Source organism: Pleurodeles waltl, chromosome 2_1 (genome assembly GCF_031143425.1).
Source record: "Pleurodeles waltl isolate 20211129_DDA chromosome 2_1, aPleWal1.hap1.20221129, whole genome shotgun sequence".
NCBI classification, from domain to species: domain Eukaryota; kingdom Metazoa; phylum Chordata; class Amphibia; order Caudata; family Salamandridae; genus Pleurodeles; species Pleurodeles waltl.
In genome coordinates this window covers 117,727,669-117,754,296 of record NC_090438.1, presented here as the reverse complement: position 1 = coordinate 117,754,296, position 26,628 = coordinate 117,727,669, and the positions used below count along the sequence as shown (strand labels likewise).

Below are 26,628 nucleotides of genomic sequence, written 5' to 3'. Positions count from 1 at the left end.
GTAATGTGATATGTAAAAGTATGTCGGTATGTATATTACTTTCATGTCATTTTTATGGCAATTGAGAACTAGGCACCAGGTAGGAGCAACGTGAGAACAGGTTTTTAGCTTGTATAAAGAGATTATGAGTAATTGCTGTTTGATTATTATACCTCTATACAAGTGATCAATTAATGTTTTCACTTTGAGATTACAACTGATCCCCCACACACACTCCTTTGTTTATTTTCCTTACTTTGTATATTGCATAGAGGGTGTGGAGTAGTTTGGGCAAGCTCTGTTTATATGATGGCAGTGCTGGTGCGGGGCATCCAGTGACAGCTTGTCTGTAAATTGATGTAGGCATATCACATGCTTGGGATATAGTGTCTGAAGCTGCTTTAAAGTTGAGATGGATTTTTTCATCTTCTGAAGTATCAGCTATGAAATCCTCTAGATGTAATTACAACAGAACTAATTTGGCTTTGATATCTGATATTGCTGGAACACATTCAGATATATTAAGATTTCTTAAAGCATAAATAACAGTTTAGACACATGTCCTAGTTATCATTAGAAGCAAAATATCAGTTTGGTGATGAAACTGTAAAGTCGCTTAGCGGACCTAGCCGCACCAATGTGATGGCTGAGTTCTGAGAGGCATGCCCACCAGAAGTCATTGTGGTGGTCAGTTACAGACTTCCTATTAAGGTGAATAGGGACTTGCTGTGCGCTAAGTCGGAATGGGGTGATTGCTCACACAAAACCAGAGAAATGCCATGCAGTTATCTGATCAATAATTTTAATGCAGATGTTGGTGACTGTGGGGAAAATGGCACTTTGTTGCACTCTTTATCCCCCCCCCCCCATGCTTTTTTCCAAGTTTCTGGATGCAACTTGGACTGGAGTACACTGGGATCCTGCTAACCCAGGTTCTCCGTGCCAGTGTTCTTTCCCTAAAAAATGCAAAGGCAATTGTCAACTTTAGTTGCCACTATAAGTCACTAATGAATGGTACTTGGTTATCTAGGACATAGGGTACTAAGGGAAGGCCCCTGGGGGCAGCAGCACTGATATATCCAGTCATACCATTTTAGCCTGAGTGATCTGGTGCAAACCAAAAACACAAACTCGACATGGCACACTGCCTGTGTGCCCTGTGAACCATACACTGCATACATTATGGGTAAGACACCCCTCTAGCAGGCCTTCCAGCCCTAAAGGCAGGGTGCACCATATTATATGTGAGGGCATAGCTGCCTGAGCAATATCCCCCCACTGTATCCTTGCTAAACCTGGGACATAGTGAGTTAACAGAGCAGCCTCTCTGAATCCTGGGTATGAAACCACTCTGAATGATAAATCCAAACTGGTACCAGTATTGAATTTATTAGTAAACGTACCTAGGGGTCACCTTAGAGGTGCCCCCTGCAAAAGCGGACTACCCTGGCATGGTTACTGACTGGACTTACCCAGCCTGACACTGCCAGACAGCCAATCTACAACCTTAGGGTGAGAAATTCTTCTCTCTGGGTTGCAGACAAAGCCCTTCCTGGGTGGAGGTGCTAACACCCACTCCCTCAAGAATGTGCACTGCCCTGGCGGTGAGCTTCAAAGGGCTTACCGCCTTTGAAACTCTACCCCCACGAGTTATAGTTACTTGAAATGACTAACTATAACTGCAAAATTTCTCTGGTTTTATGCAAATAAAATCAAAATCGAACTATAACATTCCTTTTACCTTAAGTGTTGTGGTTTTTTTTTGGTTTTTTTTAATTGTATTTCCTAACTATAATGTTCCTGTAACCTTTGGCTCTTTTCGGTGAATTTCTATGTTTGTTTAACAAAGTAATTTTAATTACTATACTTTAATCCAACTACCGCCGCGCACACCCCTATAACCACCCAACCCTGCACTGACTATGCCCTTTGGCGGTGCGGCCAACTCCCTGTAACAACCTACAGAGTTTTTCTAAACTTTAGTAAATGATCTAGTTAGAATGATGTATTTTATGGCAAATTGAAAAGAAAACTAATTGTCAAAGTGAGATCACCTTTCACTATATACTTAAATGTTTGAAGTTTTATTTAAAAAAAAAAAAAAATTAGTTGGGCAAACAACGATAGACTCACTACGGGCTGGTTATGAGTTTGGCGGATGAACTTCTGACGAGGAGTTTGCCACCTTACTGGCAACCTCACCGCCAGCGTCATTACGACTTTCCCACTGGGCTGACCGGCGGATACCTTGACTTCCGCCTGTCAGCCCAGTGGGAAAATAGTGGCAGCATTGTTGATGACTTGTAATCAACAGTGCATGCGCATTACGAGGGTGCTGGGCAGGGGGCCGCTGCACTGCCCATGCCACAGGCCACATGCCCCTCCTGTGGCCCCCTGCACCTGTTCTCCTCCACCAGCCTTTTCATGGCCGTGAAACCGTCATGAAAAGGCTGGCGGAGAGCCAGGTCATAATCAGCAGGGCAGCACTGAGTTCAGAACCACCCTGACTGATTTCAACCCTCACTGCCGTCATCCCGTCGGGGACATTGTTCCCAGGGGAGACGTCATTCGTTTGGCAATCCAGGCGGCAATCCAGGGGCGGTTATAACTGCCACCATGAGTCTGGAGGTCTGTTGACTGCCAGACTCATAATGTGGCCCCAAGATTGGAACCCTCTACCTTCAGTGTGAGGGTCAGAGACCTTAACCACTAGTTCATAGATGACTCCTTAGTGTATAGCATCCAGACATAACTGACATTCAAGCCACACATTTTGTTGGTGAAAGACACTTCAATATTACATCACTAAGAAAGTTTAACATTCAAAACACTAGTAAATATACAGACACATTGCGTGAGATACCAGGACTTGAGCCTTCAACCTACTGAGTAACAGTCCAAGAGCCTTACCAGTAGGCCAGAAGAGACTCTTTTTCTGAGCCTCATAACCTAATTATAACATTTTGAAGCAAACGTCTTGCTTGTGTACAGCTTTGAAGTCATTCTGTGGTGAGACTATTGTTGCAATAGTCTCTCCATGAAAAAAACTTCAAAGTGGCATACAAGCAAGGTGCTTGCTGGCAAAGGAGGCCCAGGGGGAGCCTGAAGGCCCCTACGGTCCTAGCCGGTATTGCCCCCACAACCACCGAGCTGCTTTAAATAGAAGCTTCCTGCTTGTGGGAGCAATGTTTTCATCTGTTTCCCTGCACGCATACTTGCGTGCAGGGAAACAGATGAAAGCTCCTCTTTCTACAAGCTGGAGCTATTTTACAGCTCCCGCTTGCAGAAGGTGGAGTTATGTTTGCTTTTGCTTGGTGGGAGCTGTTTGCTCCCACCAAGCAAAAGCAAACCACTATTTACCTGGTGTGGGCACCCTGGGACATAGCAGGAGCTGGTCCTGGGGGGATTGGGATGGGGGTGGGATGGTTGGGGGGCAGTCCCCAGGGCCATCTGTGGGCCCTCTAGGGAGGTTGCATGGCCCCCCTGTAACTTAAACAGCCTTAGGGAGGTGACGGATCCCCTCCTTATTAGAATTCAGCCCTGGCGAGGTTGCAGATCCTTGGCCTGCATTTTCACCCCGAGAGAGGTGGCGATCCCAGGGCACAAGCAGGCCCAGGCCTGCCCGAATTATAAAATTAATAAACCCCAGGGAGGTGGTGTCAGAGGAGATGGGTGGGGGGGCATGCACCAGATGGCAGGAGTATGCAGAGCAACTCACTGGATTATCATCCTCATTGATGCTATTGGTGATGTCATTTGAGATGTCATCAATGATGTCACTGACATGTCATGAGTGGTATAAAATGTGAGGTCATAAGCAGTGCATGGAGGGGGCATACGTTTTAGTTAGCTGGCGTAGGTGAGTGTATGTGAGTGGCTGTATGGGTGTCTGAGTGGGTGTTAGGTTTGTGGGTGTGAGTGACTGTGTACGTGGTTGTGTAAGTGGATGTAGGAGTGCCTTTGTGTGTTTGTGAATGAGTGCATGAGTATCTTTGAAGGTCAGAGTGGATAGATGAGTCTCTGAGTGGGTCTGTAAGGGAGTGAGTGGGCCAGTCATTGGGTGTGAGTGAGTGGATCTGTAAGTGGGTGCATGTGTCTGAATGGGTCTGTTAATGGGAGCATGAGTGTCTGAGTGGGACTGAGTTTCTCAGCTGGTCTGTGAGGGTGGTGAATGAGTGGATCTGTGAGTGGATGCGCGAGTGTATGAGTGGGCCTGTCGCTGTGTGTGTGTATATGTGTGTGTGTGTGTGTGTATATATATATATATATATATATATATATATATATGAAGAGGGAGTGGCTGTAGGAGGTGTCTGTCTGCTACCCTCTGCTGCCTTTGGTTTTGTGCCTCCTCTGCTCATTTTCTGCTAATTGTTCTGCTTCTTCTCTGCTTGCTCCTGCCTTCTGTTGCCTCTTTCTGCTCATTCTGTCTGTTATTTTGCCCCTCTCTGCTTGCTTCTAACCTAAGTTTTGCCTCTTGCTGCTCCCTTATGGCCTTTATTCTGACTTTCTGCTCATATCTGACCTTTTTAGTTCACCGCTTTCTGGTAGCATGACATTTAATCTGCCCCTTTCTGACCTTTATACTGCCTCTTGCTGCTCATTTCTGACCTATTTTGCATCTTTCTGCTCGTTTCTGACCTTCATTTTGCCTCCCCCCCCCCCCCCCCCCCCCCGGGCCAGTGGGGGTTCAAGGTCCCCACAGTCCCAACCGGCTCCCTGCCTCCTGTGGGAGCCTGAATTGCTCTTGCACGAAGGGAGCTGCTGGAAATATGGGCAGAGAAAGATTAAACCTCTGTTTCAAGCGGGCGAGAGCAGTTTGACGGCTCCTGCCTAACAGAACCAGTGTGTTTGTTCTGACTTGGCAGGAGCTGTCAAAGTTCCCGCCATGGTCTTTGCAAACAGCTGTGTCCTGGGAGAGGGCACCCCAGGACATAACGGGCCGGCCCCAGGGAGGTGGTGGTCCCTGGGGCCGTATGTGGCCAAGGAGGGGGGGGGGGCCACGCTACTCCCCTCATTATTTTCAGAGTATATGGCCACAGGGAGGTGGTGCTTGGGGTTGGGGGTCCCCAGGGCTTATAGAGCCTCAGGAGGTGTACCCGTGCACCCCTCACTTTGTTTAAAAAAAAAAAAAAAAAAAAAAAGGCCCCCTCGGATCTGGTACACCCTGGGGCTTTTTTCAAAATGAGCACAGGAGCCCTTGCTTGTTTTGTTGGGATTTTCAGTGAAAAGTAAAAAATAAAAAAATAAATGAAAAATAATAATAAAACAAAATACATTTGCCCTGGGAGTTTTCCTTTAATTTCTCTTAAACTACTGAAAGGATTTACACCAAATAACAAAAAAGCATAATCTGCGTCCTGAAAGCTACCTTTCTGCCAAATTTGGTGTAATTATGTCGAGTGGTCCAGGCTATAGTTGTGTTTCACGCTCTTACGGGACTTGACATGGGAAATTCACTTTTTTTTTGCTCTCTTGTTACCCCCCCCCCCCCTTTTTTTCCCCCTCTTCCCCTGTTTGATGGAGGACCCCAAACTTTCCCATGCACACGTTTTTGGCACACATTTGTGGGAAGATTTTGGGAAGATTACACAAACTGTGCCAAAGATATATAGGCAAGTCTAAAAATGCCTTTTCAGTGGAAACTAGGGCCCAACTATAAATGCCTACTGGTGACTGTTGTACGTGTGTGTGTGTGTGTGTGTGTGTGTGTGTGTGTGTGTGTGTGTGTATATATATATATATATATATATATATATATATGTGTGTGAGATATATATCCTTTCACAAGTGCCACCAATATTGCCGAACGTTTTTGGGATGGGTGCTTCCTTCGTGCAAGTGGCATGCATGTGAAATATAGCAACCCAACAGGGCTCCACTTCAAACCCAGAAAGAGCACTCTACGGATTCCCAGCCACATTCGTTACACCCAGAATGACGCGTTTCAGCAGATTGCCTTTCTCAAATGCTGGTAAAAAATTGGCATTTACTCAAAGGTGCTTTAAATAGTTTTCCTTCATTGTTATTTCATTATACTCGTAAGTGAAAAAGGACTACATGATTTGCACCATTCACGTGGTCGGAATCCTCATTCATCTAAGTCCAACTTAAGTTATCAAGAGTAGAAAATCTGGGAGGGTGCCAGAACTCACAGCAAGATGGCTGCACTTTAGGGTAGCTCTGCCAGCTGCCCGCATTTAATCCTGCCATCCACTAAACGACACAGTGGCTCCTGTTGAGGCCAGGAAGCAAGGACAACGTGTGAGACCCCATTTCAATTGACTCTTTGCACGACAGCAATGACCCACACATGCTTCGCCATGGGCTCTGTGGAGAGAGGAACGACCAGGCCTTAGTACACAGCAAGCAAGAGGATGCCCGAGGACCCCAGCGGTGCTCAGAGGGAACCCTCTGGAGGTAGCTGTGGAGCTGTAGAGACCACACTGCACTACTCCGAACTGGTGGGAACAGGAAACGGCCCTGAGGCCGCAGGAGCGTGATCCGCCTGAGGTATGTGTGCAGGGGCACTGAGACAGGCTTGGAGGCCTGCCATCCCTGCCCTGCGTGCTTGTAAGTGTTGGAGTGGGGTGGCAGCCTGAAGATATTGGGTCAGTGGACCCAGGCCCCTCTGACGATGAACAACAGGGAGACCTGACAGTGGGGTAGAGGACTGCAACTAATGCGGGTTCAAAGAGTGGGATGCCCAAAGCAATCCTGGCAAAGGAGTCCTGGTGACTGCAGAGCCCACCGGCGAGGTGTCCTTAATCTGCACCGTGGAATGCGCTGATGAACTGAGAGCTGGAGTGAGTGCTCACTGAAAAGTACACCCCTGGCCTGGGCCCAACAGAGTATTGCAGGAAAGTACCCTCTTTTTGGCATGGTTACCTCCACTTTTTGCCTTCTGTTTGTATATTTTGACTGTGTTTACTGGGATCCTGCTAACCAGGAACTCGGTGGCTGTGCTTTCTCCTTATAAATTTGGCTGCTTGGGACATCACACCCTACAGTAGGCATAATGGTGTCCCCATATAATCCCCTAGTATATGGTACCCAGGGCATTGGGCCACCAGGGGTTCCCCATGTGCTGCAGCATGTATTGTGCCACGCATGGGAGCCCAAGTAAAATGTGTCCGCAGGCCTACCATTGCAGCCTGCGTGAAAAGGTGCATGCACCCTTTCACTTCAGGTCACTGCACCATGTCACTCCTATGGTAGGCAGAGGGCAGGGTGCAAGTATCTGTGTTAGGGCACCCCTGCATGAGCAGAGGTGCCCCCTACGAATTCCAGCTCCATTTACTGGACTTCGTAAGTGTGGGGAAGCCATTTTACCCATGTACTAGACACGTCACTATGTCCAGCTACATAATGGTAACTTCGAACCTTGGCATGTTTGGTTTCAAACATGTCTGAATCATACCCCAGTACTGTTGCCACTATTGGTTGTATAATTCAATGTGCTCCTTAGAGGAACCCCAGCATTGCTCATACCAGTTTTCTGGGGCTTTTTGGGCAGACCATGCTACTGCCACCACCTCAGACAGGTTTCTGCCCTCCTGCTGCTTGACCAGCTGAGGCATAGGAAAGCAGAACAAAGGATTTCCTGTAGGAGAGGGAGGCAACACCCTTTCCCTTGGAAATAGGTGTTAAATGGCTTGGTAAGGGTAGCCTCCCCAAGCCACTGATATCCTTTGATATTTGATAGTTGGTGCCCACATTGCATAAACAGTTTTGCACCAGCCGAGATCCCTGCTCTGGCACAAAACTGGACAAAGGAAAGGGGAGTCACCAATCCCCTGTCCTTCACCACCCCAAGGGTGGCGGCCAGAGCTCCTTCAGGTGGCCACTTGATTCTGCCGTCTTGAATCCAAGGTGGGCAGAGGCCTCTGGGAGCATCTGAGTGGCCAGGGCAGGCAGATGACATCACAGCCCCCTCCTTATAGGTGGTTACCCTGCTAGGTGACCAATCCCCCCCCCTTCCTGGGTTAAGGGTCTCCCTCTTGGGTGGTTCCTCGATGTGCATGATTTCAACAGAACTCTTCTGCATTGTTTACTTCACCTTCTGGCCACTGGAACTCCAACTGGACCCCCCCAGGAACTGACAATCTGTGATGACTCTGCTCTGCAACATGGTTTCCCCGGCTCCTTCCAGGAACTGCAACATTTCTCTGGCTGCGCATCCTCTGAGGGCGACGAGTCTTCAGCCTGCACAAGAAGCAAGAAGGAATCTCCCTTGGAGTGAAAGTCTCTCCCTTGCATCTACACGTACCAACTGCAACGATGACCGGCTGCATGGATCTCCTCTACTCCAGAGCTGTGTGTATCCTGCGTCACAGGTGGTAGTCTGGAGTGGTCCCCTTGGTCCTGTCTACCAGCTGTCCAGCTTGGGAGATGGTAAGCCCTTGCCTGTCCACGCAGGACAGTACCCCTGTCTCTTGCAGCTACCAAGGCTTGTTAGCATCTCCTCCACGGATCTTCAAACTCTGTGTAGCCCCAGCACTCTTCACTGTGACTCACAGCCCACTGTGTGCTGCTCTAGTGACGTGGGACTCCTTTCTAGGTGTGCTGTATGGGCCTCACAGTGACTCCTGTGCTTGCTGCCTGTCGGGGCTGCCACCTCCTCATGCAACTCTACTCACTGCTGACGGCCACCCGGGACTCTCTTCCATGGGTTGAGTCCCACTGGAACTTGCTGTTCCCCGGCAGCCCTGCATCTGTCCATTCACGACTCTTGCCTTTGCCAAGACTTAGTGGTTTTTCCACGCCACTGACGGACTGCAACTCTCCTTTCAACGTGGGACATAGACTGCATCATTTCAGGAACTCTTCTGCTGCTCTGGTGCTGCACTGCTGACCGTCTTCGTCCACCTGGTCCTGCATCCACATACGGGTGGGTGTAGTGGCTCCTGCCACAACCAGACACTCCAACGCGAACTGGACTTGGAGGAAGACCTGTAAAAGGAAGGGGACTACCAGGATCCACCTTTGGTTTCTTGCAGTCTGGGTCTTGCAAAATCCTCTTCTGAAGTCCTTTTGGTGAGTTTGGGGAGAACCAGATATCTCTTTTCTCCTGGCCGCTGGGGGGGCACTCTGGTACTTATCTCTTGGGGTTCCTAGTTCCTCCAGCTCCCCTCTCCTGATTCCACTTCCTTGGGTGGGGCCCAACTTTCGCATTCCACTTGCTTAGTATAGGGTTTGCTCCCCCCCCTCCCTTGGGCCTTCAGCAGTTGCCATTGTTTTGACTGTTTTCTGTTGCCTTTTGTGCTAATCAGAGATTCCCAATGTGTACATCATAGTGTGTTTACTCACCTCCAGTTGGGGTATTGCCTATACAGTATTTTGGTATTTGTGTCACCATAATAAAGTAGCTTTATTTTTGTAACACTGTGTGGTTCTTTCATGTGTGCAAATGCTGTGTGACTACAGTGGTATTGCATAACCTTTGCATGTCTCCTAGATAAGTCTTGGCTGCTAATACAGCTACTGTTAAAGAGCCCTGGCTTCCTAGACACTGACTATACCTCACTAATATGAGATACCTGGACCTGGTATAAGGTGATAACACCATAAGTGCTCACCACACACCAGGCCAGCCTCCTACAGGTGTATTCAGGGATATACTGCTAATTGTTTTACTCACTATGTGTGAGTGTAGCATACCCTTCCCTTGCCAAGACACTGGCTACCGAGGCCTGGGAGTGAGAGGCAAGTGGACACAAACGAGCAAAATGCAACCAGTGGTACAGGAGGCTGCAACACCTTTTGAGACCTTCAAGAAGCTATATGGTTGTACGGAGCGAAGCTGGAACTACATACTAGGCAAGGGGAGGAGTACACAAGACACATGTTCCACGATGCAAACTACCCCAGATAGCAATACTAGACCTTGCTGGATGACCTTGCTGTGTGCGGTAAGTCTAAATCGCACAGTGCCTACACGTGGTGGGACCACTCTGAGACCGCAGACATGGGAAAGATGGACAGAAATCAAATGTGCCTCACCTTCAAATCCTGGTGGGCTGCCAGGTCCTCGCAGATCCCACAAACTGCTCTTGATCTGAATACTGATGCTCAAAGAGGGACTGCTCTGGAGCCGACCCTGCTGGCTATTCAACAAAGCCTCCAATCTGTAGATGGGAAGAGTGACTGCTTGTGGAGTTTGGCGGCCATTTGATACTTTTATGTTCAATCATACGCCTCTCAGAGGCAGAACAGCACATAACCACAGCAGGGAGGATGACATCCACACGATGAGGGCAAAATGTCTCGATATGGAAAGTGTTGGTAATGATCCAGGCAAAAAAAAAGAGGGTTTAGAGGCTCGCTCACGACAAAACAACTTGCAAAATATTGGTGTACTGGAATCGACTAATACTGGGAAAATGGAGAACTTAGTTGAACAGATGATCTCCAGTCTGTTTGGCCAGGACCATTTTTCTGACATGTTTGTAGTGGAAAGAGCCCATACATCCATTATGGCGTGTCTGCTGCTGGGGGCAACTCCAAGACCAATTGTCGCAAGATTCCTCAACTATCATGACCGCGACTTGCTACTCCGACTGGCAAGCGAAAAGAAGGACCATTTAATTACTAAGGAAATCCTATCTCGTTCTACCCAGAGTTTTCGACCACATTACAAGCGGTGCCGAAGGAATACCTACCCATCAAGCATCCGTTGCAGAAGGTGGCCATTTCGTATTCCTTGCTTTACCCTGCAAACCTGCAAATTGATCACAATGAGAGACCAGAATTTGTGCAAACCCAAAGGCTGCTAAAGTCTACCTGAAAACACTCACTCCACAGAAGAAAGCCCAACCAATGGGGAACAGTGTGGATGAGGAAATATAACACTACAATGGACAATAGCTACCATCCGCACTTAAAGGACTGGTGCCTCGTTGCACCACTAGGACGGTTGGTGCGGAGTTCTTCTTCAGCACTAAATGTTTCCTCCAGCTTCTAATAAGATCTGTAGCTGGATGCAGAGACCGGATTGCCCAGCCACCTCCATATCATCAAAGGGGAACTGGGAACCTATTGCACCCCCCAGAGGGTGCACCCCAAATGACTAAGTATCATGTTTGCAGTAGTATTATATTGTGTTGTATGTTTTAAGTTACAATTATCTAGTGGGAAACATATCTTTAGCATGATTGGGATGCTGAAGTGGGTTGGCTAAATCCTGTATTTTTCGAAGCCACCAATGTCTAGGTGCACAAATCCTCAGCATTCCATTAGCATGAACGATTCCCATGTGCCTGTTAGTATACATTATTACATGTTGAGGTAATGCCCAATCAAAGGGGACAACTAACATTAGTGTCGTGGAATGTTCAGTGACTCAACAACCCGAAAAAAACCTCCCATGGTGCACGTATACTTAGACACACAATCTAGATAGCCCTGCTAGGGGACACACCTGACATGCAGCATGGAATGGGGCATAGATGGACCACATACAGACTGGCCTCCTCTTACTCATGTTCTAGAGGGTTAATACTAGTCAAGAGAGGTGTGAGATTCACAATAATTCACCCCATAATAGATGGCCAGGGCAGACTTGCAATAGCACAGGGTAGCCTCTATGGGACCCCTTGACCGTAGTCAATACGTTTGGCCCTAATGCAGATGACCCAGAGTTCTTCACGAATGTGTGGTGCCAAATCCTTACACTGGCACCCGAACATGTTGTATGGGTGGGGGAGACCTCAACACTTATTTGGATCTTGCGCTGAATAGGTCAGCTGCGACAGCGTGGCATGGCAAACAAGCATCTGGTATTGTGCAGGAGGGAGTGGAGGAATACTGTCTAGTGGATATTTGGAGGATGCACCACCCAGGCCGACGTGAGGGCACTTTCACCTCATCTGTGCACTGATCCTGGTCCAGGCTCGATTACTGGCTGCTGTCTCGGGCCCTCGATCCATGGGTGGAGGAGGTCACACATGCTTAAGACTCTCTGAGATCATGCACCAGTAATACTGACTGTTGCTACCAACGATGACGAAGGCCACATTCACATGGATATTTCATGCAACAGCACTGCTAGACACAGTATTCCGTGATGAGATTGACAGTCATAAATGACTACTTTGCGACTAACACAAGGTCTGTAGATAGCAGAGGAACTTTGTGGGAGGCATTTAAAGTGATGATTATGGGAATATGCATCAGCTCACAGACTGGGGTCCTAAAGTTTATCTGCACACACCTGACAAAAAATAGAAAACACTGTGAGGGAGCTCAAGAGGGAGTATGAGCTCGTGCCAGACACACCACCCTAGCTTGCCTTAGGAACACCTCACGGACTTTCAAGATTTTGCGGAGCAAGAAATACAGTTTTTATCTAAGACATGTGGCCCGGGCTTATGGTGAAGGAGGGCGCCCTGTCCGCAGCTTGGCTGTGAGGCTACGTCCACCAAAAGATAGGGACCATATTGTGAAGGTACCATCTCCAGAGACGGGCGAACAATGGGACATGCCCTCAATAGTGGTGGAATTTAAACGCTTGTACACCGGTTTATATAACAGTCGCCAGTTGGCAACAGCAGAGGAGATGGTTTACCTTGACATCATAGCACTGGAGTGGCTGTCGAATGGACAGTGAGAATACTTACTGCAACCCATGATGGTTGAAGAAATCAAAGACTTGATACGCAAGCTTCTAAATGGGAAAGCAACAGGTTTAGACGGCCTCCTGGGTGAGTTATAAAGAGTATTTGGAACCTCTGGCTCCTCAGTTACACGCTGTTTACGAAGAAGCATACCACAAAAAACGGGCACCCCCCTCGATGTGCGAGGCTGTGATAGTAACATTGCTAAAACCGGACAAAAACCCAAAATACTAAGTTATACAGACCGCTTTCTCTCATAAATATAGATACGAAGATCCTGGTCACGATAATAGCAATCCTAACCTGATCTTACCTGACCAGTCTGGGTTCATTCCATCACGTTAAGGTGCACGTAACCTGTGCACCTTATTTTGTTTTTCTACACCAATTGGATCCATCCTTGCCTGCTAAGGTGTTTGACTCAGTCAAGTGGGGATATATGTTCACAATTATGGAAAGGATGGGGATGCCAGGGGCCTTCCTGAATTGGATACTTTGCCTCCTAAATGAACCCCGTAACTCGCATACGCATTAATGGCCCTGTGTCAGATGCATTTCCCATTGACGGGCACAAGACGGGTGGCTGCTGTCACCGCTTCTATTTTCCCTCGTGTTGGAGCCATTAGTCTGTGTTGTACGCTAGAGACCTGTTGCCTCTGCATTAGGCATTAAACTGTGACCACTTAGTAGATCTTTATATGTGAACGATATTGTTCTGCATATTACAGATCCTGCCATGCACTTGGCAACTGTGATTTAGGAATACATGAGATTCGAGCGCTTCTCAGGACGGAGTATAAACTGGTCTAAACCAGTCATATTTCCTTTAACAACTTACACCTTCGAGTGCCTGTTAGTGTGGAACACAGACCCAGTCAAATGTCTCTGCAAATGGATCCCCAGGGAGCCCGAACAAGTTGTCCGCTACAATTATGGTAGGGCCATCATAACCCTTGCAGAACATGTTGCCAGGTGGATTAGGCGTCCACTGTCGTTTGGTGGATAGGATTGCAATTCTTAAATTTTTAGATATATTGATCAATTTACTTATATGGTTGCCATACACTTCTTTAAGACACGACTCATGCTGAAACTGGTATGGGCCGTGAAGGAGCCTAGAGTACGCTGGGACACTCTCACAATGCCATATGAGTACAGTGGATTTAGTGCACCTGATCTACACCTTTATCTATGTGCGTGGGCACACTCCGTGCACTATTGATACCATCCCCATGACGTGGTGGAACTTGATGCATATCCCACTCCACTGCAGGCCTGGCTGCATGTAAGAGGATGGGCATGCTCAGCTCGGAAATCAACAGTACGCTCCACAACAGCCTGGCGTGCAGCGGGCAACAGTGCTGGAAAACCCTACCTCATCTATGCACCAGGACTCCCCCTGTGCATCATCCAGCAATATCTGTGTCCAAGGAAGATGCTGTGCTGCTCTACCTCACACATGCAGACATTAAGACTCTAGATGATGTGGCGTTTACTTGGAGAAATACCCCACTACTAACATTCACATATCACCATCTTAGGCTGCGTTGCATGACTTCTACCCACAATTTCCTGAAGAACCTCTGACATTAAAGGCCCTACAGGTCTTGCTGCTGACACTGTCATTTGATCACTAGATTATACAATACAGCTCAGTTAGACAAACCACATTCCTATAATAAGGCCCTAGAAAGCTGGAATGCCATGCTTGTGACACCCTTGGAGGAGGCAGAGTGACACTTCTGCGTGCTACTTGACTCCCTTACAGAAAAATGTGACTTATGTATTATCCACTTCAAATATCTCCATCAAATGTATCATACACCTGCTAAATTATATAAATTTGGGTTGAGGGCTAACACCCGGTGTGTCAGATGCGGGGGTACAGGAGGCAGATTTTCTCCACTTAGCCTGGTAGTGTGACACGGTTAGCCAATTCTGGGTACAAATCACCAACACACTGATCGCAGTGGTGCTTGAAAAAGTGGATAGTGACCCAAAGGTGTTCCTCTTAGGATGGGTAAAGAATCTGCAACCTAACAATAGAAAATTTGTAGCAGTGTCCCTCTTTTTGCCAAAAAGAAGAATAGCACTTCACTGGGGTGTCCGGGCAAGCTCAACTTTAAAGAAATGGCTACTGGATATGACTCATTGTGGAACTCAACTGGAACTCTATGCCGAAGAGCTACCCAGGGCTTTTCAGCCCAAAGACATTTAGAGCCCTTTAACTGTGGGTTTCCTTGTGGCCACAGATGGGTCATAAGTGGAATGATAACATGCACCTAGCGGGATGCTGAATACGATATTGTACCATTGTTCATTTCTTTTGAATGTAATGGGGATGTCTATATTACATATAGAGTGGACACTGGTGAACATACAGTTGTTTTGTATTACAATGTTTTTTCTGCACTTCTAAATGGAAATAGCATCAATAAAGTACTTTAAAAAAAAAAAGTACTTAAAAATAAAGTGTAGAAAATCTCATGTACCTCGCTTATAATCGTACTTATTATCCGCCTACATTATATATACTCCAAACCAGTCCACCATCTCACTTGTAGAACTGATTGCATTCCGTTCATTGTTAACTCATTATCTACCACTAATGTCCATCTACCACATATACCACTCAAAACCCCCAAAATTAAACAACCAAATCCCAAAAAACACACCTCAGTATCCCCCTATGCAGTGAGCCCTCCACACTCCTCGCCGTAAAAAAAAAACTATCTTCACACTTAACATCCTAACTCCATAGTTGGAATAAAACACCCTGATTAGTATTCTTTCATTTATACCAAACACAATCCAGTCACATGGGGCAGGCATTTAAATTCTACCAATCACCAATAGTTACACACACAAACACAGTTCTTACATTGGTCAAATGTATATCTATTCCAACCACTCCAATACACATACGCACCAATCAAGCCAGTTCACTGCTCCTAGAATAACTCTCTGTGCAAATGCTGAATTTGCACACCAGTCTAGCGTATACAGACTCCACCCTTATCAACCACCCATATCCCCACCACGCTGTTCGATTTACAGTATACAGCTCCACTGTATCATAACATCGCTGTACCGTCCAACACTCCTAGACCCAATTCTCATTTCAGTACTTGTTGGTCACACGTGTACCAATCATTCCACTCCAGCACACTAGCCCATCAATCGAGTTTAACCACTCTATCGTAACTCCTATGTGTGCAAATTTTATATTTAACCCCCATCCACTGCATACAGAGGTGTGGAATTGAACAAAATATCTACTTGTCCATGAGACATATTCCTTTGTAAATATACTTGTCCTGTAAAAAAAAATATATATATATATATATATTTGTCCATTTGGTGCCATGTAGAGCGGCGACACATGGCAGCAATCATTATATAAGGGCTCTGATTATAGCCTCTCTTATTATGCCATGGCTGATACTATAGTTGGGCTTGAATACTAGCAGTTTCCTTATTTTGCCACCTTTCTGCAGATCTACATACTTGGGATGGAGGCAGCCTTAACCAAACGTTGCAGGTCTGGAATGCCCCTTTGAGTCTGTGCAAACCTACTACCTTGCATGTTTTATAGGTTTTCATAAACTCTTCCCTAATCTTTTCCAAAACTGAGAAAGGTTGAAAATTTACTCCTGAAAAGGGCAGAAGTAGAACGTCTTCCAGGGTTGAGAAAAAAGTGGTTAAAGGGAAAGTGGATTTCTAAACACAACACATTTTTGCATGAGCAAATCTACACATGAATATTTGCTTGTGCTAAAATGTAGTTCACACATTTTCTACGAGTACATTTTCTTGGTCTACATCTGTATATTCATGTGAATTCATGAAATATGTAAATCTGCACTAATACAAAGACAACATGGTTGCACTTTCGTGACTCCCTTTAAAAATTAGGCTCCTACTTAGGTCTGGCGTTAACCAAGACAGTTTGTTTTTATGAAAATTCTATATTTTTCTCTGTCGCTGCCTACACTGTGAGTGCTAGCAATCTGCTTTTTCACAGGGAGCATTTTGGCACACAAAATAGTTTTGTTCGATGCCAGAAGCTACTGAGGCAATATGTTTTTTTAGATCAAAAATATTTTTGCTTTTTGCCAATGGTTGTTACAATGGTGCGGGCCCTCCAGCTCCCACAACAATAAAGTTTTACAAAAGCCATGTCAAAATAAGACCTGCATTGACAAATCCAAAACACTCCCCACCAATGTCGGACCTATTGGATTTGCCCATGCTTGTTTATCTTCATGTTTCCAATAATCTTGTTGAAATTGGTTTCACTGATTTTTTTTTTTTTTTTTTTTTTTCTTTTTTCTTTTTTCTTTTTGAATATTGTTGGGAAATACTAGCATGCATCAAAACATTTCACTGAATTATGCTTCAAAGCAATTATATTAAAAAATGTCACAGTAATTTAGCAAATATATTTATTTCCTAGTTGCATTTTTTTTTTTTTTTTGTGTGAAGATTTTATTTTGAAAGCAAAGAATCATCAGACTTGCTTTCAAGGTTCTGCAGATATTTGCATCTAATTGGAGAGCATTCTGAGAGCATTACATGTAGCCTCATATTGTTATATTTTGCAAACATGTGTACACTTTATACTGAAACCACTGTCAGTAGTGCAGTCTGAGCTTACAAGATGTATTTAAAGCACTTGCATTAATGAACCATAAATACAAGCTTGAACAGCATTAGCATATGGACACAAATATTACCTCCACTGCAGACAATTCCCTTCCCTGCTCCATAATGTGAACTGGCAGATAACAGGTTTATGCTACAGGGGGTTGAGCGTATTTGTCCCAAGGACAAAATAAACATGAAAACTTGTTGTCCTTGATCTCAATAAGTCCTGCGCATCGGGCTATAGGAATTTTACACCCCCCTTGTGAATAGACATTGCTCACTACCTAGCACATATTCAGACTCTACTCTTTAATTAGTTGTATAGTTAATGAAGCCACTTCAACCTGCCAATCCTCCAATCAAAGCCCTCTACAGCACCCCATCCTACACTTAATCAAACAGCCTGTTCACAAACCAGACCACATCGCTTAGAGCATTCATTCTCCAGAGAACATTATAGGAAAGAGTGCAATTGATTCTCTATGTTGACCCCCTTCTCCAGAGTTCTCAATCTGCGGATCCATTTCACCTCTCTTTGATGGAGCTTTAGTGCCTTAGTTGTATATTCCCTCCTCTGGGGTCATTCTCCATCCTTTGTATGCCATGAAACCTAACAGGATGACATTCTCTAATGTGTAGTAAGGTGACACTATGAAATGGGAGAAAATTGAACTGAAGAGTAACTTTATAAATTTATGGATTGCATAAAACTAATTTACATTTTCTCCCATTTCCAAGTGTCAGTTACAAACGGCAGGCTTCTGTAGTAGCCTGTAGACACTGTTCCATATTTATAACAGTAATACAGCAATGTGTTTAAATGGGAGAAATTTAAAGTGAAGGAACATGCTTCATAAAACATTAAGATTTAAATGACTCAACTGAATGTGAAGAAATGCATTAGGGTTAAGTTTCATAGAAATATTTCTCTTCACTTCAGATTTCTCTCATTGGGGGAAAAATTACTATTATTCAGCTATGAATATGACTGTTGCCACTGGGAGCAAGAGGCCAGTGTTTCTAAAGGCAATACTTTGAAATGGGAGAAAATTAAAATGAAGCGTTAACTTGATCATTAAGGTAACTTCATTTTAATTTTCTCCCATTTTAGCTTCAGAAAAATAATTTTGTTCTCTCCAATATTAAGTTGACAGAGAATTTTATTTAAGAGTTAAACACCTCAGTGCTTCAGTTCTTCTTTTCTGTGCCCCATTCTGAGTCATAAATCTGAGTGCCCACTGCTAATTATCAGTCTCTGCGTTCTGTATCCTGATGTTGATAATGTAAAATAAACACATCCTTCCCTTAACCTTAAAAGTGAAAGGTGAACCTGTGCTTATCCAAGAATGAACCCGAGGCTTGAGTAACTCTAAAGGTGTCTGAGCTGGTAGCTTGCAGTCGACTGGTTGATATCACTCGAGTTAGATCAAACTCTTAGAACCCTTGTAGGTGGATAGGCTCTGCTAGTTTGACTATTAAAATCTGTCCGTATATGAATTACTGATGAGTAAAATGAAAAGGACCTGCCTCCATGGTGTTCGAAGGGAACCTAAACCTTTTACATAGTATGTTGTACACTTTGTATATGGCTTAATTTGTGTGGTATACATTTTTCCTCCCCCTTCCATTTAACTAGGCAGTGTTGATTCAGAGTTACTATTTTCTGTGAATACTTTCTTAATATGGTGCAGTTCAGATCCAGTTCTAGGTTTTTGTAACTCTTCACTGTAAAAACATTATTTTCACCTCCTCCCCTGTATAGTCTTTGAAGTTAAAACTTGGAGCACTGTTATATGGAAACCTTGCCTGACAAAAATGTCATCAGTAAAATCCTACTCGTATCTCTTATTGAAAAGCACCTTTGAAACCAGATCTGCTAACGTGATCACTTTTTTAAAAAGGTTTCTATGAATTGTGGACTTTGTTACTTGGCAAAACGTCTCAATTGTTCTCTAATAGGTGTGGTTGAAAGTTTAGATGACCTTGGACCATATTGTCCAATAGAGCTGTAATAAAAGCAGTAGATTACAACCAAGCCCCCATTGCATGATCCGACGCAATGACTATAAAAGGCCAACTTCTTACTAAGGAACTTCAGAGAAACTACAGATAAGCTCTTCAACATTGCCCTTTAAAATCTATCAACTTAATGGCAAGTCCCAAGGTGGATACAAAGAGCAAAGAAGTGGCTTAATCATATATTTTTTTTTTTTTCTTTTTCTTTTTTGTGAGCATGCGGAAATTCAAACTTTATCATCCTCTAAAGACCCCAGGGGTCTTAAAGTTTTAATGGCAGCCATTGGGTTTGTAAATTTGAAATGAAGACCAAACCCAAGGACTGAAGAAAACCTTCAATTTATTGATTAAATGGGATTAATGCTATCTTTGGAATGTCTTGACATGGTAAGTGCGAGATTTTAGGGACGAAACTAGAGACTGTACCTGTGGAGAGAATACATTGCATCAAGGAGAAGGGAAGGAAATTAGTACAGAAGTTGCTTGGGTTGCTTCACTGTCCACCATGACCCCGCCACTACAGTGGGAGAACTTTAATCAGGTCAGTAGAGTATTGGCAATTAGAATCCAAGAAACACAATCAAGCTGAAAAGCATTGTTTTATGTATGTGCTCAGCACTCCTAGGTAGGGAAAAGGAGAATGAACGCCTGTGATACTAGAATCTGAAGCAGGCCTTGTCACCTGTGGCATGTCATTTAAAGGGGACAGCAGTTTAATGTTACTTCCCATGCCACAGTATGTAGGTCCGCCCCCTCCTACATTTTACACACTTTGAGGTATTTAATGAGCTCCAAGGTTTGATATCTGCTGGAGTAAATTGGATTCTCTACTGCTACGTTGGTTCATTGAGTACCCGGAGTTAGCAGGAGAAGGTGCTATAGTGTGCCGTATTCCACTGATCAGGTACCCTAACAGCCTCATGTACACTTTCAGACGGAATCCTCCAACCTCTGGACAAAACTCTTGATATGAAATAGAATCCACCAGCTGAATTTCCTCCACCCTACGGATATTATGGTAAAGGAAATTCAGCTGCGTATCCTACTCCTCATATGGAGCGCCTTCCAGAAACTAGAAGATTTTCGGGCCCATAGTGTCCTTTGATGCCTCCTATGTACAGGGAGGTCCAATATATTGATATTTTTTTTTTTAATAAACGTTCTTTGCAAATCATTTATTTATTTCTATTGAAAAGAAACATTGCATACTTGCAACGGTGGCTTGATGTGTGCTATAGATTTACCTGTGATTTGCCTAATCCACTCACAAGGTTAATGTAAGTTACAGAAGCAGCTTCCAGTACAAGTTAGTGCCCGTGTTTCTTTTTTTGCTAGAAATATTCAAGTGCATCTGCTAAATATTAAAGCTCTCAAAGCGTGTGAATCTATTGCCGATGCCAAGCAATGCTACTGGATTTGAATATGTAACGTAAGTATTATAATTGTACCCCTTAATAGAGTTTCCTATTTCACTGTGGTGGAACTTAAATTTATGCCAGTGTTCTAAGAATGCCGAGAAACAGGTCTCTATTGTGCCATTGTCTGTTATGCAGTAATCAGAAATATGATGATCAATGGTTTCCTTTGTCGGCGATCACCTATTACTTTTTGTTTTGTTTTTTTGCAGTTGTTTTACTGTCAGATTCACCATATGGAAGTAAGAAAGGCTTGTGTGTCTTACATGAGGAAAAATCAAGAGAAGTTTGAGGTGGTAAGAGACTAAAGTTAACATTTCTGTTCTGTAATTGAAAGGTACAAAATATCTCGTATTTAATACTACTGTGACAAGTCCAATCTCCATTTTTTGTCCAACTGCATATCAGGAACAGAAACCGCTTTGCACTGATGTCTGTAGAACAGCCAGTTGCCTAGACAAAGTAGTGCGCACACCACCACTTAAGATCTTTGCAATATCGATTTTATTATTTTTGCATCTCACTAGTACAAACCATTCACCATAATTGTTTCTGATTTGCACACAGCTGAACACTGCAGCATGACAGTACACAGGACACACAACACACCTTTTGTTTAGCAGAGAAAGGAAAAGTCCACAGAATTACGTAGAGCAGCAAATCTCAACAACCCCTGCACCAAAATTAAGTACATCAGTCAACACAAACTGTACCATAACCAACAATGCATATAAAATAACACAGGAAAATGTCCCACAATACACAGCTTTGGAAGAACCTGATGGGCATTGCCAAGGAATTACTGCCACAGTTGCACAGATAAAATAACAAGCCCTGTAACCTATCTGAATAAAAGCACACCTAGCAAAAGAAGACATCACTGGCCAAACATGCTCTAACATAACACTGAGTCTGCAGGCTCCGCATCAGCATCTCAACCTTTCTGTGGCCAGTCCACAAAGATGCTGACAACACACATCCTCTTGATATACTGGTGGCGGGGTGTTCGCCTGTACAGGAGAGGTATAACCAGTCTGCCCAGTGTCTGGATCACTTCCTACTCTGGTTGTGTGATATTTGTGCATATTGACCTCAATAAGGTGCTTCCACCCTTCCATTCATGTGTACAAACTGCATTTGCCTGGCTCTATGGGTCCAGGAACCCTACTATATTTTCAAGCATGATAATGGACTTCTGCAGAGCAGGCCATGTACCACACATATAACAAACGTGCTCCCTACTACAAAAGGTGTAAATCAGACCATAGTGCTGACTTCATGGATTACAACATACAGTATTGTGGCCACCTGGCAGGAGTCTGCTTCAAAGCCTTCAGTGTCTCAGTTACAGATTACTTTAATCTCTTAGAGGGAAATTATGGAAATGGTTTAGGATATTCCTGAGGTGTCTAGCCAACTTTGGCTTGATTCGTTCTTCCATTGAACGTACGTCTATAATGGTGTCCTCTCCTACTCTCCCTTGCTAGAAAGCTAGAGACCCACACAGCCAGACTTCCACAGAAGCTCCTCACATCCATTTGCATGAAAAAGCTGTCAACTATCATCACACATAATTAACTACTCCATCTTGGTCTCACAAACTCAGTTGTCTGTGGGTAACATCAGTCGTACCACAACAGTATGTGACCCTGCATGGACCACACCTCCTTTCACTCCAGAGATCCATGTCCCTCTTTGGGTGCATCATCTCTGGTGCCTCCTGAAGAACTCGTCAACGGAATCCAAACTGCCTCAAAGATTCTTATATAGGGAATGTTTTCTACCCCCAAAACTAAGAAAAAAGTCTGTTACCATATGAAAATATCCCTTGAGATTAAATAGGCAAGTGGGTGAACAGAGTGAGACCTTGGAATAATGACCATCCAAGACTTAAGCAAATAGCAAAGTTTTTAAAAGTTTTATTTTTATTTTTAAATAATGTATTTTAATTGGAAGGTGAAGGGACACCCCGCTAGGAGCACAGCATTCCTACATAGTTGCTCCCAGTTAGTGATTCCTTGGCTGGTACTTCTTTTCTGTGGAACATGCACAAATCTTGCACTTATCTCCTGTTTCATGCCTTTGCTCCATGTTGACCATACAACATAGAAAGTATTTAAAAGCAGTATTTATAAAATGTATCTATTGCATTTTTGAGGAGGCTATCGCAAAAAAAATTCAGCTCTTTATACAAATCTGTAGCTTGTTAGGAAGGTTATACAAAACCCATCAATTTTAGATTAAAGTGGTTGTCCCTCAAGTTAGTCTTAAATACATGATTGTGTATATCATTTACTTCTTTTATCACATTTCTATTATTCAGATGTTAAATTTTAAGATTAATAGTGGGTGGTTACCATTTAAAAAAAAAAAAATACGAATACAAAGAAATGTTATAAAGTCCAGGCAGTAAATATATTTGTTTTCTTTGGCTTGAAGTGTGCTCTTCATACCTTATATCCTAAACAATGCAAGGGGACACTTAGGCAGAGAACTCTTCTGAATGCAATTGTCAGCTTATCCTGAGCTTAGCACAAAACTTTAGAGACGATGGGTGGCCCTCGGTGTACGTTATCTTGTAAGTGATGAAACAAATCTTGTCCAAAGCTGACATCCAGTTATGCTCCTTTGTCTAGTTTCCATCAGTATAAAATGCTTAGATCTTGTTCAGGAAGCCTGGGCACCCATCTTGCTATGGTTGATGGAGTGAGCGTGGGCATTTCTTTAAACACGTACTATCTCAGTGTCTTTCAGAGTCACATGGCGTTGTTTTCGTTGGGCATTACCCATTTTGATGTATTGTTTGTGCTTAGTTTTAAGTAATTGTGTTATATAATTTATGTAATAGTTAGTAATATGATGTATAATTGTTGATGTCTTAATCATGTTGAGGTATACACTGCTATTTGTAAATAAAGGAAATAAACATGGGAAAATAATTTACCCCATTAACCAAAAGTGAGTTTTTTTGGTTAGTATAATTAATGAATAGATTTGTCCCTGCCTGCTATTTTTTGTGATTGTTGTTTAGTAACTGGACAGACTAGTCAGTCCTCCATGAATGCCTGCTTTCCATTGCCACTCAGACTTTATTTCTCACTCAAATAAAGTCTACCTGCAGTCAATAGATTGATAGCGAATATTGGCAGCTGCACACTCACACGTACAGAAAAGCTTGGAATGCACACCTGCATTCCTAGACTAAGTACACAAAATCTGTGTGTGTACATATTTACTGTTGATCTTCCATCTTCCAGGCCACGTTACCCGCAAATAACCCATGGGAAAGCCTGTTCAGGTATGTGTATATAATATAATCTCAGTGTCTTTAAACCACCCACTTGCAGGATAAAACTCTTCCCCTTACCGCCTCTACTTCAGTTCTGAGTGGCCCCATATCTAATGTCTTCCTCTGTTCTTATACCAGGGTCGATATCCCGCTCTGTCTTCCGCACATGTCCTCCAGCAACTCTTACTCCTTAGGAGTTCATGCCTATCCATTATTTTTTTGTCTGTTAAAAGGAGCAGAAGGGCTTCTTTGTGTACGACGTTTCACTCTTGCATTATTTAGTAACCGTTTTGTAACCCATTCTAGGCGACATGGGTGCTTGTAAGCTTTGCAAAACAAACATTTCAGTCATAAATACATATATGACTCCATAACAAAGTGTTAATAGTAGGCAGACGGTAGCATCGGAGTAGAATTTCACACAATAACAAGTTAGGAACACTAAATAAAGATTCTTCCTGGCCAGAGTGCATTATTCTATTATGTAAATGCTTTCCACAAGATTGCTGGGGCAGGGGTTTTAGGACCTTTTTGAAAATCTGAAGCAAGGAGTTGTTCGAAGTACTAAAGGAATAGATTGGAACAGGGATCAAATTATTAAGAGGAAGGATTTGTCGGAACACTGTTATGTGGGTTTAGTTTCATCTGGTGAGTCTGGACAATGACCTCCGGGGAGGATGCTTTAAGTTATGAGGCTATCCTCTGCATAGACACACAACATGATGTTTGAGAAGCATGCTTGGGAGGGGCGGCGACAAGTGTTTGAAGAAAGCTGAGGGTAAGAGAACACTCCTCACAAGAGATGAAGTACTTGAAAAGCTATGCCTAAATGCTATTAAATAGCTCACTGCCGTTTAGCTTACTTAACTTGAGGGGGTTACATAGAGTGCAGTGGGCTTAAGTATGGAAAGCCACTCATGAGCAAGGAGTACTCATAAGGTTACTGTTGTGCAATATGGGTAATGAATCACCAAGCATTTGAAGCAAACCCATTTCTGTGCTATGCTCTTACTTAAATCTTGTGCCAGTTAAGTGGCAGGAAATTGACTAGATAAGATGGCTGGTGCAGTGGGAGGGTAGAAGGAAAGGGGAAGTGAAGAATAGATCAATGGATAGATGGAAGAAGGGTGAAAGGACCTCTTCTAGGGTTGGTTGCATTTGCTCGTGTTGCACACTTCCTGATTAGAGATATGTTTCTAGTGGGGGGTATTTCACTTTTCTGGCTTCTCCCTTGGTTCACCCCACCTCCCTGAAGCTTCTGCACAGCGCAGACAGGCTTAATTTAAAGCTAAAGCAATGTGTAAAGTATTTATGCAGTATTCACAGTAATAAAGTCAAAACACAACAGAAGAAAAAGCCTAAACCAATCTAGAAAGCTAAAGTAAATTTAATGAAATAAAATGAAACATCCAGTAAGGAAAACTGAAGTAATTCATTTTTTAAATATAAATGTGAAAATGGGGCCAAAAAGCATTTAGCACCACCTGAGGTTGGCTAGTTGTGCTTGCCTGATATGGGAGTGCAACTTAAGTCTGGCTGTGATGAGCGTGGGTCTGATCCAGAAATGAAGTTTAACCCAGTCAACAGTTTTACCTTTGGACTTTTTAAGAATCTGTGACCTGAAAAAGCCTCTCACTGGCTGGATATTTTTAATGGCTTCTTCCAGTGGTGACAGTTATTGCTCATGCAAATAGGCCTCTAGAGTCAGAGGAAATGTAATGGTTCTAAAAATACATTATTTCAAAAATATTTATTGCACATCTGATTTCACCAGGGAATTGGGCTTATAATAAATATTTCAAAAAGTTAAAATGTAAATCTGTATATATTTACCAGCCTGAGATTTCCGTAGTAAATATAATATTGTATCCCAATACTTTTCTTTAGAATAGTCAATCCTGCTACAGCTACGCTACAGCAAAAATAGCTTTTAGAACCTTTTCATTGTAGGAGCATGTTTCACATTAAACTTCTACCTGCCTATATTCCATGCACCCTTTTGTCAAATTGAATGAATGCTTAAAAAGTATACTATCCAAAAGTTGCCAATTCAAACTCCTCACTCATGCATACAGGGCATTGCACAACATAGGACCATCATACTGTAACAACTGCCTTCTGTTCTACTAACCCACCAGAAACCTGCAGTTAGCCAGACTCACTTACCTACCAAAAGCAGAACGGGAGGCCTAGCTTTCGGTCACGTCACACTCAAAACTTTGCATGATCTCCTCTTCACTTTTTGAAATTACACAAGAAACTGAAGACCTGCCTCTTCAACTAACTACCCATGGTCAAGTCACTAACTACTCCTATAGACCCACACCTATACACCTGCTTCAGCACTTGGATACCCTACTGGGTGATTGTTACATTTCTTAGAAATTAACAAAATTGAGCAGTGGGGTCATTTGAGCAATGGTATATCCTGGACAATACAATTAGAGCTCCACAATATCAAAAGCTACTGGCAAAATCAGAGCCCTAGTTTGATAATAAAGTTGACCTAAACGGATCATAGTTAACCCCTTCGCTGCCAGGCCTTTTCCCCCTCCTGTGCCAGGCCTTTTTTTGCCTATTTAGAATAGTTCTCGCTTAGGCCCTCATAACGTTTTGTCCACAAGCTACCCACGCCAAATTTGCGTCCTTTTTTTCCAACATCCTAGGG

At 43.7% G+C, this 26,628-nt stretch overlaps 1 protein-coding gene across 1 annotated transcript in view; it reads left to right on the top strand.

Moving 5' to 3' along the window:
* Positions 1-26,628, top strand: part of LOC138259421 (UDP-N-acetylglucosamine transferase subunit ALG13-like) — a 790,124-nt gene that overhangs the window by 59,216 nt on the left and 704,280 nt on the right. The window contains exon 2 of the mRNA XM_069207173.1: positions 20,884-20,967. Within this exon, the coding sequence (XP_069063274.1) occupies positions 20,884-20,967 (84 nt within the window). The remainder of the gene's footprint in view (positions 1-20,883; positions 20,968-26,628) is intronic.